We start from the raw sequence: 19,125 nt of genomic DNA on the forward strand, positions 1-19,125 counted from the left end.
GTGCCCAGCTAATTTTTGTATTTTTAGTAGAGACAGTATTTCACCATGTTGGCCAGGCTCGTCTTGAACTCCTGGCCTCAAGTGATCTGCCCGCCTTGGCCTCCCAGAGTGCTGGGATTACAGGCGTGAGCCATTGTGTCCAGATGACACTAATGTTAATGAGTTATGATAACCCAGTACCATGGGGCCAACTGGAGTGGCACTCTTCTTTAATGTTTGTTTTAATAACTGGTTGATTTGGGGGTTTCTGAGAATATTGCCTATGCATTACCTTGGAGTTATGTTTCAGTTACTGGGAGTTTTGTTTAATCCACCCAAACTTGGGAGGCAACATCATGTAGAAGAAAGGGTGTGGGCTGTGAGCCATGCAACTCTGGGCTTTATTCCCAGTTCTACTTAACTGTGTGCATGGCTTTAAACGAGTTAGTTAGCCTTGCTTTGTATGTTTCTTCATTCGTGAAATAAAAATGCTAGTACTTCAATGGAAGCACTGTGATACAAATAGATAAAATGTGTAAAGCTTGTAGCATCTTTCCTGCCACTCTCCACATTTGATTTGTGTACTCTTAATGTGGATTGAAACGCATTACCAGTATGAGGCCATTGATATGTTTTGTGTGGTTTTCTCTTTGCAGCCACCCCCGAAGCCCACCATGCCTAGCCGTCCCATTGCTCCTGCTCCACCTTCTACCCTGTCACTTCCCCCCAAGGTTCCAGGGCAGGTTACCGTTACCATGGAGAGTAGCATCCCTCAAGCTTCAGCCATTCCTGTGGCAACAATCAGTGGACAACAGGTTTTTCTTCCTTTTAATTTGCTGATTTTCAAACTGAAATGCCAAACTGTTGATCATGATTTATTGAATGCTAGCAGTACATTAGGCACAGTAATAAAAAATTAAACAGTCACCAATACCTGCAAGGGAAAATAGTAGGTTTGAGAGAGAAGGATAACCGAAGGGAGTAGAGCCAGTATCCATAGTGGTCATTTAGCCAGGATTTATTGAGCAGCTACTGTATGCTCGGTTCGACCCTCAGTGTGATATGTAAATCTAGGTACAATAGTCTGTGTCCTTGAGGAGTCTGGAGTCCAGTTTGTGTTTGGTTTTAGTGTCAAGAACAGCCTCCTAGGAGTAGTGGTGGTCAGTGCTTCTCTGTGGTTTCTCTGAGGAGCACAGATGTGCATCTCATGGGATACTGGTAGGTTACCTCAAGCAGATCTCCAGTTGCAAACTTTTTTTTTTTTTTTTTGAGACAGAGTCTCTTTCTATCATAGGCTGGAGTGCAACGGCACGATCTTGGCTCACTGTAACGTCTACCTCCTGTGTTCAAGCAATTCCCTCACCTCAGCCTCCTGAGTAGCTGGGATTACAGGTGTGCACCACTATGCCTGGCTAATTTTTGTATTTTAGTAGAGACAGAGTTTCGCCATGTTGGTCAGGCTGGTCTCCAACTCCTGACCTCAGGTGATCCACCTGCCTTGGCCTCTCAAGTGCTGGGATTACAGGCGTGAGCCACCACACCCAGCCTTAGTTGCAAACATTTATTTTGAAGTCTCCTGTTTTAAGGTTTTTTTGTGAAATTTTGCAATCCTACTCTGCTGTGTGCTTTTTATTAAATATTTTAAATTCCTTACCTGGGAAAAAAACTAAATCTAAAAACTTTACCTTCACATTTTCAAGAAAAATTTATGTCCCAAAGAGGTGTACAGTGTTTTTTCCTTTTGTCATACTGCTGAGTACTCTCAGAAGTACCAGAACCCTTAGCTGAGAAGCACTGACCACTGTGGTTTGGGAGAATTTAAGGGACATTTCAGGGTTGAGCTGAAGAACTGGTAGGGGAGCACCTGTTGGATGCTAGCTGACATTTACTTAGCAACCACAAAGCTTAAAGAACGGATGGGTGCAGCAGTACGTAAAGGAAATAGTGAGAATGGGAAAAAATAAGCATTTGTCCAGGATAGAGAAAACAAGTGTGAAAGCTAATATTGCAGATGAGAGTTTCTAAAAGTAGGTATCAAAGTATGTTACCTGTTATTATTTGGGCCTGCAGCAGCTGGGTCCTCATACTTCTCACATGCCTGTTATACAGTATAGCTTATAAAAGTATCTCAAGCTAAATGACCTTAGCCCTTTCCCTTGGGATACTCACTATCTAAAAGGAACAACCTGACGCACATTTGGAGGCAAGTGACTTCCTAGAGGCAATGGCTAAGACCAAACATGTGAAAATAACATTCTATCCTCTGTCTTTCAGGGACATCCCAGTAACCTGCATCACATCATGACTACAAATGTACAGATGTCTATCATCCGCAGCAATGCTCCTGGGCCCCCTCTTCACATTGGAGCTTCTCATTTACCTCGAGGTAAAGGCTGTGGGTTTTGTTCAAACTCTTGAAATGCAGTAGCAGGTATTTATCTGGTAAAATATATAACATAGAATGTATCTAGAATCAGCTTGTTAAAGTTGTAGGACAACAGTCTGCAGAACCTGAACCAAGTAAATCCCTTTTATTTCAAAAGAAAAAAAGGCTGGGCACTGTGGTTCATGCCTATAAACCCAACACTTTGGGAGGCTTAGGTGGGAGATTCACTTGAGTCCAGAGTTTGAGACCAGCCTGGGCAACATGGCAAAACCCTGTCTCTACAAAAATATAAAAAATTAGCCAGATGTGGTGGCATGTGTCTATAATCCCAGCTACTCAGGAGGCTTAGATGGGAGGGTGGCTTGAGCCCCAAAGGCAGAGGTTGAAATGAGTTGGGATTGTGCTGCTGCACTCCAGCCTGGGTGACAGAGCAAGAACCTGTCTCGAGAAAAAGAAAAAAGAATTGCAAGACAGTAGAAATAAACTTGGAGCAATACATGTTTTTAGCATGGTATAATATGCGCTCATTATAGTTGCTTTACAGGTGTGTATACTTACGAAATTAGGATGTTTAATACGGTCTAAAATTTTCCTTTATATTGAGGAACTCCCCAAGCTATGGTAATCTCAACATGGTTTTTGTTATTATTAGACTGCGCATAGTCCTCATTTTTACTAGTCACAAATATTGAGACAAGTCTTACTGTGTTACCCAAGCTGGTCTCAAACTTCTCAGGCACAAGTGATCTTACCCCTTTAGCCTCCTGAGTGGCTAGGACTACAGATGTGAGCCACCACACTGGCTAAGATTAATTTATTTTTAACCTTAAGTTCTGTAAGGTAATAAATGAGTTTTGACTAGAAATTACTACTTTTTATTGGAGAGTGTAAAACAATTGGAGATTGTTGGCAACATCAAGTTAGCAAACACAAGACCAGGTTTGCTTGGTTATATCTTAACACAGTGGTTCTCCAAATATGGTTCACAGGCCCTTATAGGGGTCTGCAGGGTCAAAACTGCAGGGTAGGGTTAGGGTTAAGGTTAGGGTTCATAATGTGTCCCTTTCGCAATGTTGACATCGGTTCTAATGAACAAACACGGTAGGCAAAGTGCTCAAGCCTTTGTCAGAGCTGAGGCAGTGGCTTCACACTGCTGTTCACTGTGTGCTTTACCACTGTGTGCACTTGCAGTAACACAACAGAAACAGAAAGCAGCAGCTAGTTTCACTTAAGATTGTCTTTGAAGAGGCAATGTAAATTATTACTAAATCTCCTGAATACATATTTTCTTCATTTTCTCTGTGATTAAATGGGAAGTATACATGCCATACTTCATGTATGCGCTGAAGCTCAGTATGGAAATGCTATCTGAATTTTAGGAATTGTTTTGATGATTTTCCTAGGGAATATAACTAGAATAAATGTAATAAATACTACTTTTTTTTCAGGTGCAGCTGCTGCCGCCGTGATGTCCAGTTCTAAAGTAACCACAGTCCTGAGGCCGACCTCGCAGCTGCCAAATGCTGCTGCTGCTCAGCCAGCAGTACAGCACATTATTCACCAACCAATCCAGGTACGTCAGAGCCTGGGGTGCATTAAGGGCCTCATTGGAGTTATTCACTCTGCCAGGCACTGGGCACATCTTGACCTCAGGGACTTTCCATCTAGTTGCCAAGGCATAGGGAAATTTGAAAGGTGCACAGTGTCATGTGGCAGGCTGTAAGAACACAGAAGAGAGGTGGTGGGAAGGCCTCGTGTTGGAAAGGCTGTGCTAATGAGGATGCAGAGAGTTAAGAGGAAGAGAAGGGGAAAATGAACAGTGGCAAGGAAGGGGGTGATGGTTGTAGACAGCAAGTAGTAAAGGCCAACTAGGATTGAGGGATTTTAATTTGGATAGCGGGGGTCTGTGGATTCCTGAAAGTTATGCATATATGTATGTTTATTTCAACAAGATGGTTCATGCCTTTCAGCTTTCTTTCAAGGAAATCTATGGCCTCATTTCTATTGAAGTATAATGTATTTGCAGGAAATACAGTATCTGTAAATTGGGTTCTCTAGGTTATGGAGTATAAACTATATACTGTATTTATGTGTTTTTTTGAGACAGAGTCTCACTCTTGCCCAGGCTGAAGTGCAGTGGTGTGATACCAGCTCACTGCAACCTCTGCCTCCCGGGTTCAAGTGATTCTCCTGCTTCAGCCTCCCAAGTATTTGGGATTACAGGCTTGTGCCACTATGCCCAGCTAATTTTTGCATTTAGTAGAGACAGGGTTTTATCATGTTGGCCAGGCTGGTCTTGAACTCTTAACCTCAAGTCATCTGCCTGCCTCGGCCTTCTAAAGTGCTGGGATTACAGGTGTGAGCCACCGTGGCTGGCCAAAGATCGTTTTTGTTTTTTTAACACAATGGCTCTGTGTATCATTGAAGTAATTGTTGTTGAATGATGAGATTAGGCCAGTCAGTGGCTCATGCTTGAAGTTCCAGCACTTTGGGAGGCTGATTGCCTAGGCTTAGGAGTTTGAAACCACCCTGGACAACATGGTGAAACCCCATCTCCACTAAAATACAAAAACATTAGCCAGGCATGATGGTGTGTACCTGTAATCCCAGCTACTCAGGAGGCTGAGGTGGGAGAATCGCTTGAGCCCAAGAGGCAGAGGTTGCATTGAGTCAAGATTGTGCCACTACACTCCAACTTGGGGGACAGAGTGAGACTCCATCTCACACAGTAATAATAATAATCTAGCTGAATCACATACAGGAGGTCTGTACCCTTAAGCACTGTCCACTTTCAGGGGACAGATGTGTGAAACAGCTGGGTTTAAGATAGGAAGAGTATTGATTATGACACTAGGTAGTATCTGTTTAGCCTACAGCTTTCAGGATAAAATAAAAGAACTTGCTGGCCAAGAAAACACAGTCAGAGGAGGATTAGGCCTCCAGTAGTACACATGATATATATGAAGGGATCGAGGAGGTTGAGGACCAAGAGGGAGCTCCCGAGTGAGGAAGCTGGTGCAGTAGCTCTATTGTGAGACATGCAGCTGCACATGGTAGGAGCAGCAGGTAAAAGGGCTACAGATGAAAAGCAAGGATGAGGAATGGGTAAAGCTTGGTTTAGATGCAGGTTTCAAGGTTAAGAGTGAGGGAAGAATCAGAGCTCAGGTGATTTGAAAAATAATGGTGGATAAGTGGATGAAGCCCGTGTGGAGCTTATTTTTCAGAGGAACATTCCACACGTAAATGTGATAAGGGCACTCTGTCCACATGAAAACATACAGAAAGCATGTGGGCACCCTGAACTGTTACCTAGAAAAGAATACTGTTACCCTGAGTTGGCCTTATACTCACAAACGTAGATGGCCTGAGAGACAGTAGGCCCTCTGTGGAAGGTGCTGGGTTGGAGAGGGCTAGGTTGGATGGCAGTGTAAAACGTTTACACCAAGACCAACAGCAGACCTTTGGCAACCCTAGATTGAAGGGTGAGATCCCAGTGGTACCAATAGTAGGGCAGAATTTTGACTCCGATCATATTTGCACAGTAGAGACTTGTGCACTGTTCAGTCAAAATGGGTTTTATTTTTTCAAAACACTTTTCTTTGTGTTTGTTTGGTTTTTTGTTTTTTTTAAAGATGGGTTTCACCATGTTGGTCAGGCTGGTCTTGAACTCCCAACCTCAGGTGATCCGCCTGCCTTGTCTTCCAAAGTGCTTGGATTACAGGCGTGAGCCACCAAGCCTGGCCTCAAAACAGTTTTTAAAGTTATCTTAGTAAGGGATATTTTTGATGATTCGGAGTTTTGTTTTGTTTTGTTTTGTTTTTTGAGATGGTGTTTTGCTCTTGTTGCCCAGGCTGGAGTGCAATGGCATGATCTCAGCTCACTGCTACCTCTGCCTCTTGGGTTCAGCAGTTCTCTCACCTCAGCCTCCTAAGTAGCTGGGATTAGAGCTATGCACCACCACGCCCAGCTAGTTTTTTGTATTTTTAGTAGAGATGGGGTTTCTCCATGTTGATCAGGCTGGTCATGAACTCCTGACCTCAGGCAATCCGCCCACCTCAGCCTCCCAAAGTGCTGGGATTACAGGCTTGAGCCACCATGCCCGGCTGGTCTTTTTTTTTTTTTTTTAATTTAAATTTTTATTTTTTTTTTTTGAGACAGAGTTTTGCTCTTGTTGCCCAAGCTAGAGTACAATGGCGTGACTGCAACCTCCACCTTCCGGGTTCCAGCGATTCTCCTGCCTCAGCCTCCCGAGTAGCTGAGATTACGGGATTACAGACACACACCACCACGCCTAGCTGATTTTTTTTGTTTGATTTTAGTAGAAATGGGATTTCACCATGTTAGCCAGGCTGGTCTCGAATTCCTGACCTCAGGTGATCCACCCGCCTCGGCCTCCCAAAGTGCTGGGATTACAGGCATGAGCTACCACACCCAGCTTGTCTCTTGGTCTTATAACAACCTATCTGAAAAGAGAATTCCTTAATTGGAATGGTGAGAATTTATTTTTACTTGAACAGAAATATACTTATCTGTAGGCTCAAGTTTCAAATTACACACATTTAGTATTTGGCTTCCTATATTTCATTTTATTTTTGTTTTAAATGAACTGTTTTTTCTCTTTTGGTAGTCTCGGCCACCTGTGACCACCTCCAATGCCATCCCTCCTGCTGTGGTAGCAACTGTCTCAGCCACCAGAGCCCAGTCTCCAGTCATCACTACGACAGCAGCACATGCTACTGATTCAGCACTTAGGTATACACGGGAGTATGAAGTTTGAGCCTTCCTGCCATCCTCCTTTATTCTTTTTTCCTTTATTCATTCATTTAAGTGAATATTGAGTGGGGTTTTTTTTAATGGTTTATATAGTGCTCTAAATCCTGGGGCTAAAGCTGTGAACAAAGAAATTTCTGCTCACACAAGAGTTTCTGTTTTTAGGGACTGGAGCCACAATAAATATGTGACTTTGTAGATAGTGAAAAGTGCCTTGGAAAAAAATAAGGGTAAAGGGAGTAATAGGGTGGGTGGTGCAAGGGATTTACCATTTCATATAATGTGGTAGAAGAGGGCTTTGTTGATAACAATACATTTGAGCAGAAAATAAATGAGCTGTATGGTTATCTGAGAGAAGAGCAGTCTAGGCTTTGAGAACAGTAATTACAAAGGCTCTGAGACAGAATTGTGTTTGCCGTTTACAAGGAGCAGGAATTAGGCCTAGGTGGCAAGAGTTTAGGGGAAGTAGCAGGGTCTCCAGATCACATAGGCCCTTAAAAACCATGCTAAGAACATGGACTTGGCTGGGGCATGATGGGAAGCCTTAGCAAAGTTTTCAGCAGAGCAACACAATGATCTGAAGTTTCAGTTGGCTCGGCCTGGTTGCTAGATAGAATAAGCTATGGAGAGACAAAGTTAGAGGCAGAGATGTAGAAAGGTATGGCCGGCATCTAGGAGAGATGAAGATGGATCCAGAAAGACCTGGTTAGAGTCTGGGTAAACTATTATTATTTTTTGGAGATAGAGTCTCGCTCTATCTCCCAGGCCGGAGTGCAGTGGCACAGTCATGACTCACTGCAGCTTCAAGCTCTCAGGCTCAAGTGATGCTTTTGCTTCAGCCTCCCAAGTAGCTGGAACTCCAGATGTGTGCCACCACGCCTAACTAATTTTTTAATTTTTTTGTAGAGACAGGCTCTCACTTTGTTGCCCAGGTTGGCTGCGAACTCTTGGACTCAAGAGATCCTCCCGTCTTCCTAAGTGCTGGGATTATAGGCATGAACTGCCACGCCTGGCCCTGGGTAGATTTTGAAGGATAGAGTCAAGAAGATTTCTGGCTGGTCCGATGGTAGTGGGTTATCAGAACTTATTAACATTAGTGTCACTAAAGTTGGTATACAGCCCCCCACTCCTAAATTTGACTGACTTAAAAAAAAGAAGATTTTTCTGAGGAATCACTGGGGCATGGGGTGGGGGCTCTGGGGTGATGGGTGAGGAGAAGCAGAGTCAGGATTATTTGCCAGTGCTAGTTGGTCTATATATCTAACAGTATGGGAGAGAGTGGGAGGTTTGGAAGAGGAATTTTATACTTTGATAGGCATTTTAAGGTTGTGATGGCAAGATATAGTTGCTCGTGCCTGTAATCTTAGCACTTTGGGGGGCTGAGGCAGGAGGATCACTTGAGTCCAGAAGTTTGAGACCAGCCTGGGCAACATAGGGAAATTCCATCTGTATAAAAAATAAAAAAGTAGCCAGGCATGGTGGTGTGTACCTCTAGTCCCAGCTACATGGGAGGCTGAGGTGGGATGATTGCTTGAGCCCCAGAGGCTGAGGCTACAGTGAGCTGTGATTGTGTCACTGCATTCCAGTTGGGGTGACAGAGTGAGACCTCATCTCCACCCTCCCCCACCAAAAAAAAGGAAAAGGGTTTAGGCTGGTTGCAGTAGCTCATGCCTGTAACCCCAGTGCTTTTGGAAGCCAGCGTGGGAAGATCGCTTGAGGCCAGGAGTTCAAGACCAGCCTCAGTAACATACCAAGATCCCATTTCTTAAAAAAAAGATAAGTGTGGTGGCATGTACCTATAGCTCTAGGTACTTGGAGGCTGAAATGGGAGGATCATTTGAGCCCAGGAGTTTGAGATCACTGTGAGGTATGATGGTGCCACTACTTTCTAGCCTGGGCAACATAGTAAGATCCTGTCTCTAAAAAAAAACAAAAAGAAACCAAGATTTGCAGAGCCATACAGGGATAAAGTCTGGTTGATGATGAGGGATGATCTTAAAGGCGTTTTTTGAGTGGCACAATCAGGGATGACATCATGGTGTTTTTCCTTATGATCTTTAAGTCATATTATGGGGAAGTTGGGGAGGGCAGTTGATTCTTGCCATTGGTATATGGAGGGAAGGGAGCCTTTGGCAGTAGCGCAAACAAGAAGGAATTTACTGAATCAAAGCAAGAATAGTGGGCATGGAGAAAGGAACTGTTAGAAGCTAGTGGGGCACCACTAGGACCTGACTGTCAGCTAGAAGTAGAGCAGAATGGCAAGGAAGAAAGAGGAATCGGAAATGCCTCTTTGGTTTCCTCCTTATTTGTCCTTGTAAATGAAAAGGAAAACAAGGGAAGGAAAGCAGTTTTTAGAAAACTTGAGCTTTGAGATGCTGAGTTTATCTGTGCAACAACCAAGTGGCTGTTGTCAGTGTGTGCTTGAAGAGACGTCTGTGCTGGAGCTAATGAGTTTAGGAGTGATCAGTGCATGGGCCACGATGAAAGCCTCAGGTGTCTCTCCAAGGGTACTAGAGAGTGAGAAGAGGACCTAGAACAGAACTCTGAAGAAAATTATGTTTAAATGAACCAGTGCCTGGAACTTACCTTTAGCTATTAGCTCCATTATCTATCTGTGTGACATTAAGCAGGTTTTCAACGCCCCTGATCCTTTGTTCTCTCTTCCATAAATGGGATAGTTTACTCTGTGGCAGTTATTAATAAATATGTTGCCTGAGGTACAAAGAGACAAAACTACCCAACATAAAATTGACTATTTGTTGTTGCTCATTTTAACTTTATAGAAGTTAATATATTCAGATGGTATGAGGAAATTCACAAGGTGCAAATGGGTATACAGTCATCTCTATCTATGGGATCTTAGCTTCAGGAACCCCTGCAGATGCTGAAATCCCAGGATGCTCAAGTTCCTTCATATAAAGTAGCATAGTATTTGCATATAACCTACGCACCTCCTCCCTTGTACTCTAAATCATCAGGCTTACTTACAGTGCCTATTACGATGCCTACACATCACTTCATTCATGTGGATTCAGTGTAGTACTTGGTGCTCAGCTAACTCAAGTTTTGCCTTTTGGAATTTGGGGGAATTATTTTCCCCCTTAAATATTTTCAATCCATGCTTCATTAAATCCACAGATGTGGCACCTATGGATACGGAGGGACAACTGTATGATGAAAACTAGGGGTAGGCTTTTTATTTTTAATCATATTGTCAAAGTATCTTTTCCATTGTGTTGAATGTTTTAATAAAAAACTGGATATTGAATTTTGTTGAATGCATTTTTAGCATTCACTCATATGATACTAGCAATATACTACAAGTAGTGAATTAAACAGACGAAAACCCTAATCAGATAATTTTTCTCTTTATATCTTTAATTACAATAAATTCCTAATGTCTAACTTTTTTGAATTCTGCAGATAGAAATTTTCAGCAGACCAATTTCCATAGAAGAAATAGAAAAAAAATTTAGGCACTATCTCTCACAAAAGCACCAGGTCCAGCTGGTTTCATAGAAATCTTTTTTGAGAGAAGGCTGGAGTGCAGTGGCTCGATCATGGCTGCAACCTTGACCTTCCAGGCCCAAGTGATCCTCCTACCTCAACCTCCCAAAGCTGGGACAATAGGCACATGCCACCATGCCTGGCTAATGTTAAAATGTTTTATAGAGACAGCGCCTCCCTCTGCTGCCCAGGCTGTTGTCAAACTCCTGGGCTAAAGCAATCCACCTGCCTCAGCCTCCCAAAGTGCTGGGATTATAGGTGTGAGCCACCATACCCAGCCTTGTTGTCATAGAATTCTACCAAACTCTCAAAGGGGCCAGATAAACCAGTGATAATGAAATTGGTTCAAGGTATAGAAAAAAAAGTAAAATTCCAGAAAAATCTAAGTAATATCTTAATTTTTCTGCTATAAATACATTCAATCTGTAGTTCTTTGACCCTTGTCTTTTCAGTCATTACTTGGTTAAATGAAGTTTATTTTCTATTACTTCAGAAAAGGCGTATCTTAAAGCACCAACATTTTGAAAATTTACTGTTGAGAATCATTTCCCATTTAAGGTTAGGCAATAGTTTGGCTGATTGAGTTTTTTTGTTGTTTCTATATTCTTTCCATTATTACTTGATGGGTAGTTTTTCCCTGTCTTCTAGATCTGGATGTTACTGCACAGAGCCTGATTTTTTTTTTTAACCCCTTACAAAGGCCTTGGTCTTTTTGTCTCATTGCCTGATTATTTTTCGTTGAATTTCAGCAAATTCAATAGCATGTATTTTGTAATGATCGTTATTTTTGGTTTTGTTCTAAATATGGTGTGCCTTTGCAATCAGGAGCATAAAACTGTATTTATTGGCCAGGCGCAGTGGCTCATGCATATAATCCCAGCACTCTGGGAGGCTGAGGCAGGTGGATCACTTGAGGTCAGGAGTTTGAGACCAGCCTGGCCAACATGTTGAAACCCTGTCTGTCAGCTGGGAGTGGGGCCAGATGCCTGTAATCCCAGCTCTTCAGGAGGATGAGGTGGGAGAATCACTTGAACCCGGGAGGTGGAGGTTGCAGTGAGCTGAGATTGCACCACTGCACTCCAGCTTGGGTGACAGAGTGAGACCCCATCTCTAAACAAAAACAAAAACACTGTATTTATGAACATATTTATGAACAGTTTTTGTTACATCTTTTTATTTTTTTGAGACCGAGTCTTGCTCTGTCACCTAAGCTGGTGTGTAGTGGTGTGATCTCCACTCACTGCAACATCCGCCGCCTGCCACACCCTTGCCCCATCCTGCCATATCCCCCCACCACCATTCAAGCAATCAAGCGATTCTTCCTCCACAGCCTTCCAAGTAGCTGGGATTACAGGCATACACTACCACTCCCCAGCTAATTTTTGTATTTTTAGTAGAGATAGGGTTTTGCCATGTTGGCCAGGTTGGTCTTGAACTCCTGACCTCAAGGTGATCTGCCTGCCCCAGCCACCCAAAGTACAGGCATGAGCCACCACTCCTGGCCAGATACATGTTTATGTATTTCTTCTATTCCGTTTTATGAGAGAAGCACCTAATTATGTGTTAAATCTTTTTGCACTATTATGTAATTTTTTTAACTGTTCCCTTTAATGTTGCTTTCATAGTCTTCTCTATCCTTGACTGATTTTCAGCATTGCCTCTCATGTTCCACTTCTAATTTTGCCTTCATTCCTGAAACTGCTGAGCAGTTGTCTTCTGTTTCTCTCTTGAGCCCTGCCCATATATTTTGTCTTCTGTTCTTCTCATCATTTCCAGTGAGTTGTTATGTCTTTGCTTTGTGTTTTCATTTAATAGAAGCAGTTACTTCATTAAGTTTTTAAATTCTTGGTACAGTGTTCATCTGCCTAGTGAAAGCACTTCTAGTGTGTTTCATTCCACCTTTTGTGTTTTAGCATCTTTCAATAGATCCTGTGTTGGTTCCTTTCTGAGTATTCATCTTTCATTGGATTGACTTTATTCTGGATCCCCTGTTTGTAATTGGTTCTTGTTGTAGCCTGGACTATATACCAAGTTTGGAGAAATTTTCCAAATGACTCAGTGTCCTGTGTTTGAATTTTGTTGGCCATTACTTTACTCCTGTCAGGGAAAAGAGACCACTTAAAATGGCAAAGCCTCTCTTCCCTGGGTCCCCCTCACACTGTTCTCCACAGATGGGGCTTATCTGTATTTGTGTGATTCTTAGTTTAACCCTAGATCCTTTGCTTTTTAACCCTTGAAACTGGTCCAGATACTGCTTCACTGCCAGCTCCACTCCCACTGTTACACAAACAATTTCGGTTTTCTCTGTCAATGTGTGCTCCTCATTTTGGAGCATTATACTTCATTGCTGTATTTTATCCCTAAAATTGTAGCCCCAGAAATTCTCTCTTCAGGCTGGGCATGGTAGCTCATGTCTGTAATCCTAGCACTTTGGGAGGCTGGGGCAGGAGGATTGTCTGAGCCCAGGAGTTCAAGACCAGCCTGAGCAACATAGTGAGAACTTAGTAGATACTCTTATCTCTCTCTTTTTTTTTTTTTTTTTTAAGTGGGGTAAAGAAAGAAATCCTTCCTTCATTGGCTCCTGAGTTCCTGTTTGGTTATCCCTACCTTTGGCAGTTCTGCTGTCCTGTGGTTTGAGGTTCAGATGTCTCCTAATTTTGCAAAAGGAGGGTACTGTATTTCTCTTTTTCGTTTTCCTTGCTATTATCTGAGAGGAGAAGGAAAACATTCTACGCTGGCAGTCTCTGCCTGCAATACCATTGTCCTGCAAATAAGTCAGTCATGCAAGGACCCATCTGAACACTGGAGGATAATCACAACTCTGGTTATAATTTAACCCCTATATTTTCTGTAGATGTCAGATCACCGAATTGGTGCTCTATCCGTGGAGTTGCCTTTCAGGTTATTAACAAGAAAAAAAATTGATCAGTGGGAGAAGTACACAGTTTGGTATCCCTAAACCAAAATCCATAGTACACCAAAATCTGAAACTTTTGAGGACTGACATGACACTCAACGGAAATGTTCATTGAAGCATTTCTGATTTTTTGGATTAGGGATGCTGAGCCAATAAGTATATAATTCTGAAAACTGAAACACTTCTCATCCCAAATATTTTAGATAAGGTATACTCAACCTGTAATATGGTGATTAGGACAACAGAATAGGGAGTACTTTCTGAATGACCTTACTTAATCCCTCTGTTTTTGGTGTGTGTGGGTGGGTTCCTGTGGAACTATAGAGGTTAAATATTCAGAGTGGGTTTTTTTTGCTGTTGTCTTTTGTTTTTGACATAAGGTCTCACTCTGTCACCCAGGCTGAATCACATCTTGACGCACAATTATAGTCCCAGATACTCAGGAGGCTGAGGTGGGAGGACAGCTTGAACCCCAGAGGTCAAGGTTGTAGTGGCGCAATCACAGCTCATCCTTGACTTCTGGGGTTCAAGCTGTCCTCCTGCCTCAGCCTCCTGAGTACCTGGGACTATAAGTGTGCACCAAGATGCCTGCTTAATTGTTTTACTTTTTGTAGAGACTGGGCTTTGCCATGTTGCTCAGGCTGGTCTCAAATTCCTGGGCTCAAGCAGTCCTGCCTCAGCTCCCAGAGTGCTAGGGTTTATGGGCATGACCCACTGTACCCAGCCTCAAAATGTTGTTTCTTTTTTTTCTTTGAGATGGAGTCTTGCTCCCGTCACCCAGGCTGGAGTGCAGTGGCATGATCTCAGCTCACTGCAATTTCTGCCTCCTGGATTCAAGTGATTCTTCTGCCTTAGCCTTCCAAGTAGCTGGGATTACAGGTGTGCACCACCATGCCTGGCTTATTTTTTTTTATTTTTGGTAGAGATAGATGTTGGCCCGGCTGGTCTTGAACTCCTGACCTTAGGCAGTCTGCCCACCTCAGCCTCCCAAAGTGTTGGGATTACAGGCGCGAGCCACCATGCCTGGCCCAAAATGTTTTAATCAAAGTCTCTTTCTTTTTCTCCCAGTGCTCCAAATTGGGCTAATGAGACCCCCTTTGAGCTGGCTCAAGGGTCTTGTTTTTTGTTTTTTGCTTTTTTTTTTTTAAACAGGGTGTCATCTGTCAATGTAGTGGCACAATCTCAGCTCACTGTAACCTCTCCCTCCTGGGCTCTCAAGGGATCCTCCTGCTTCGGGTAGCTGAGACTACAGGTGTGTGCTACCATGCCCAGCTAGTTTTTGTATTTTTAGTAGAGGTGGAATTTTGCCATGTTGTCCAGGCCGGCCTTGAACTTCTGAACTCAAGCAATCTGCCTGCCTTGGCCTCCCAAAGTGCTGGGATTAGAGGCATGAGCCATTACACCAGGCCTGGCCCGAGTTTCCTTTTGATGACTCCCGTTAGCCTTTGAGTACTTTATCCTTTCTGATACATGATGTCTCAGGCTTTCTCCTGTTTTTATTAGTTTTCAAATCAGCCAATTCTCCTTGGTTCTTTTTAGTGGAGAGTAGTATTTATAACCCAAGTTCTGGGTGTTAGAGGTGTTCATTGTTTCTGGTGTGTCATTGCTTTTGGGCTTTTTCTGGGGACAGAGGTACTCAATACAGTAAAGATAGTCATGTCTTTCTGCTGATACTTTGCTCTTTGTTTACATTTATTTATTTATTTATTTTTGAGACAGAGTCTTGCTCTGTTGCCCAGGCTGGAGTGCAGTGGTGCAAGCTCACCTCGCTGCAACCTCTGCCTCCCAGGTTCAAGCGATTCTGTTCCCTCAGCATCTGGAGTAGTTGGAACTAAAGGTTTGTACCACTGCACCCAGCTAATTTTGTGCTTTTAGTAGAGATGGGGTTTCACCATGTTGGCGTGGCTGGTCTTGAACTCCTGGCCTCAGGTGATCCGTCTGCCTCAGCTTCCCAAAATGCTGGGATTACAGACATGAGCCACCACCTGTTTTAAAATCTTATATTAATTAAAAATTTTTGGCCAGCTGTGGTGGCTCACACCTGTAATCCCAACACCTTGGCAAGCCAAGGCAGTTGGATCACAAGATCAAGAGATTGAGACCATCCTGGCCAACATGGTGAAACCCCATCTCTACTAAAAATACAAAAGTCAGCTGGGTGTGGTGGCGCATGCCTGTAGTCCCAGCTACTTGGGAGGCTGAGGCAGGATAATCCTGGATAATTGCTTGGACCTGGGAAGTGGAGGTTGCAGTGAGCTGAGATCATGCCACTGCACTCCAGCCTGGCAACAGCCTGGCAACAGAGTGAGACTCTGTCTCAAAAAAAAAATTAAAAAAAGAAAACAAAAAAAAAAATTTTTTTTTCACTCCTCCACTGGTAGTGGATACATACTGAATGTATTGGATACATTCATTTACAAATGAAATGTAACGTTGCACTTTTTTTTTTTTTTGCTTTCTAAGATTTTACACTCATTCATTGCTTTATGAAGGGGATGCAGTCTGAAAAATGAATAGATAGCAGTTTTGACATGCAAACATCATAAAGTATACTTAACACAAACCTAGATGGTGTCGCCTACTACACACCAAGGCTACGATGCTACAACTATCACTCCTAGTATGTAAACCTATACAGCCTGTTACTATACAGAATACCATATGCAGTTGTGACACTGTGGTATTTGTATATAAAAGGTGCAGTAAAAACATAGTATAAAGTATTTTTTTTAAAAAAAGAAGCACCTGTATCATTTGTTCATTTGTCATAAATTAACCTCTTGCTTTTTGTAAATTACTACTAACAATAAGAATACTAAGTAACTAACTACACAGCTCTTTTTGTCCTTGGGCTAGATCCCACTAATCAGAGTGGCAATGTGTTTGTCACTTGAAGTGATTTTTTGGCATTTTATTTTATTGGAGACAGGGTCTCACCCTGCAGCCCAGGCTGAACTGCAGTGGTGCAATCACAGCTCACTTTAGCCTCGGCCTCCTGGGCTCAAGGGGTCCTCCTGCTGGGATTACCAGTGTGAGCTGCCACATGTTGCCTTCCCTCTGATTTGAATAGCCAACTTTGTTATATTGTCAAATTCTCTTGCCAGTGTTGCTATTTCAGTAGCTTGCTACCAATTAATTTGGCATCCTCTGTTGATTTCCCTTCCAATCCTGAGGCAGTCATAACTGTAACTTTATCATTTCAAGAGTGTTCTTACATTTGGTAAGGAATGATATAAAATTGGGAGGAAGGTCTGTGCTTCAAGGGTCATAGTTTAAGCTGCTGTTAATCAAAATTGTCTGTGATATTTCTTGAGGAAATTTGTCAAAAACTTATAGCATAAAAATTTATAATATATTTTCAGATTTATCCAGAGAGTTCTAAGTGCAATTATTTTATTTTATTTTTTTATTTAGACAGGGTCTTACTCTCTCCCCCAGGCTGGAGTGCAGTGGCACAGTCATAGCTCACTGTAACCTTGACTTCCTGGGCACAAGCCCTTGATGCCCCCAAAAGCACTGTGACTATACGTGTGAGCCACCACACCTGATCTGAGGTGCAATTATTATAATGATATCAATTTAAGTTTGTTATGGAGTATTGATTAACTACATCAAGGATACTGAGAATAACTTGTGGGTTACTTTATTTCGTTTGTGATACAAACTGATGCCTTTTAAATCGAGACAAACTCAGTGAGCCTTTTGCGTCATTGGTGTGATTAAAGACCAAGTCTTGGTTTAACTCTGAACTTCATAGACCTATGAAAAAGTATAACTTGCATGACTGTAACCGAGCAAAAAATCATAAATGGCCTTGTCTGTCTGCATTGTGTCTTTGTTATCTTTTCAGTAGGCCAACTTTGTCTATCCAGCATCCACCATCTGCAGCAATTAGTATTCAGCGTCCCGCCCAGTCACGGGATGTCACAACAAGAATCACACTACCATCTCACCCTGCATTAGGGACGCCAAAACAGCAGCTTCATACCATGGCTCAGGTAAAACCAAAGGTGGAGAACCACTTGTGTACTACTTTGTTGGATAAAACCAAAAATGTGCAAAATGTGCAGAGGGCCTGGCAATACTGAAGGCATTGATTGTGTTTAGCCTGGATGCAGTGGATAACATTCTTATAACTGTGTTGTGGGGTTTCCCTCACAGAAAACGATATTCAGTACTGGCACACCAGTGGCTGCAGCCACAGTAGCACCTATTTTGGCAACCAACACCATTCCTTCAGCGACTACAGCTGGTAAGTTCATAGCCCTGCTCTTCCTTCTACTGGGGAAAAAGGAGGCAACAGTGGTGGGTTAATTTTTTATTTCTCACCTTCACTCAGAGAAAAACAATGGGCTAGAAATTCTTTTAACTTTTTCCAAGAGTTTTCCCAGGGTTTTGAGAATCTGTAACGTAAGCAGAGAAGTTATTGTGAAAGAATTTCCTTTATTTCAGGATCTGTGTCACACACGCAAGCTCCCACAAGTACCATTGTTACCATGACAGTGCCCTCCCATTCCTCCCATGCGACTGCTGTGACCACCTCAAACATCCCAGTTGGTAAGTGGCATGCTGCCTTCAGACAGAAGCTTACAGGGAGTGGTGTAGCTCCTCTGACTCGGCCTTCATGTTGATGGCTAGTATTGATTTTTACAATCGTTGATTTTCAAAGCAACATTGAATATGACTTTTAATTTCTTTTATGCTAACCCCAATATTTCTGTATTATAATAGGATCTCTCTTAAGAAAGGTAGCTGAGTTGAGAAGGGAAACCTGATACAACCCTAGATCCCTGATTTTCAAGTTGGGAAGTAGAGCATATGTATTAAAATCACCTAAGTGGCTTTTTCCAAGTGAGCTTTCCCTCTCCAGGTGATGTTAAATCTGAATTCAGCTATTCTTATTAGGACTATGTTGGCTCAGAGAAAAAGAGCCTGATAAATTACAAGCATAAGGTTTTTGTCTCTATTCCAATAGAATACCAGTCTTATTTTCTCCATGTTCTGGTCAACATGTGACCATGTTCTCAGAATTATAGAAAGCAAAATCTGATGATCACATTATTCAGAAAATAGGTTTTAGAGATAGCATTATAACAGACTTAATGTTTTCTGTACTTCATAGTCCCTTGGTTTTTATTTGATTATTGAAAATGTATGGGGTTTTTTTTTTTTTTGAGATGAAGTCTTGCTCCTTGTCTCAGGCTGGAGTACAGTAGTATGATCTCAGCTCACTGCAACCTCTGCCTCCCAGGTCCAAGCAATTCTCCTGAGTAGCTGAGATCACAGGTGTGCACCACCATGCCCAGCTGATTTTTGCCTTTTTAGTAGAGACCGGGTTTCACCATGTTTGCCAGGCTCGTCTTGAACTCCTGACCTCAGGTGACCCGCCAGCCTCAGCCTCCTAAAGTGTTTCGATTACAGGCATGAGCCACTGCACCCAGCCTATATGGCTTTTTAAATTAGAAAACAAGCAGATTTAAACTAATGGCCAAGGGGTGGGGTGTGTCTGACCACCAACAATTGGTTAGCTACCCTGTCATATGGCAGCTTTATTCCTATTGGAAGC

The 19,125-nt window shown here is 42.6% G+C and overlaps 1 protein-coding gene across 24 annotated transcripts in view; it reads left to right on the forward strand.

Moving 5' to 3' along the window:
• SAP130 (Sin3A associated protein 130) overlaps positions 1-19,125 on the forward strand; it is an 81,813-nt gene that overhangs the window by 10,818 nt on the left and 51,870 nt on the right. For 12 of the 24 annotated variants that reach the window (XM_035304112.3, XM_008998558.5, XM_035304114.3 and 9 more), the window contains exons 4-10: positions 636-794; positions 2,254-2,365; positions 3,814-3,938; positions 6,993-7,117; positions 17,410-17,557; positions 17,721-17,811; positions 18,012-18,116. In XM_035304112.3, coding sequence (XP_035160003.1) covers positions 636-794; positions 2,254-2,365; positions 3,814-3,938; positions 6,993-7,117; positions 17,410-17,557; positions 17,721-17,811; positions 18,012-18,116 — 865 coding nt within the window. The remainder of the gene's footprint in view (positions 1-635; positions 795-2,253; positions 2,366-3,813; positions 3,939-6,992; positions 7,118-17,409; positions 17,558-17,720; positions 17,812-18,011; positions 18,117-19,125) is intronic. The other 12 variants (XM_035304115.3, XM_008998560.5, XM_078327012.1 and 9 more) reach the window with 1 other exon arrangement.

The sequence above is a fragment of the Callithrix jacchus genome, chromosome 6 (assembly GCF_049354715.1).
Source record: "Callithrix jacchus isolate 240 chromosome 6, calJac240_pri, whole genome shotgun sequence".
Lineage (NCBI taxonomy): Eukaryota > Metazoa > Chordata > Mammalia > Primates > Cebidae > Callithrix > Callithrix jacchus.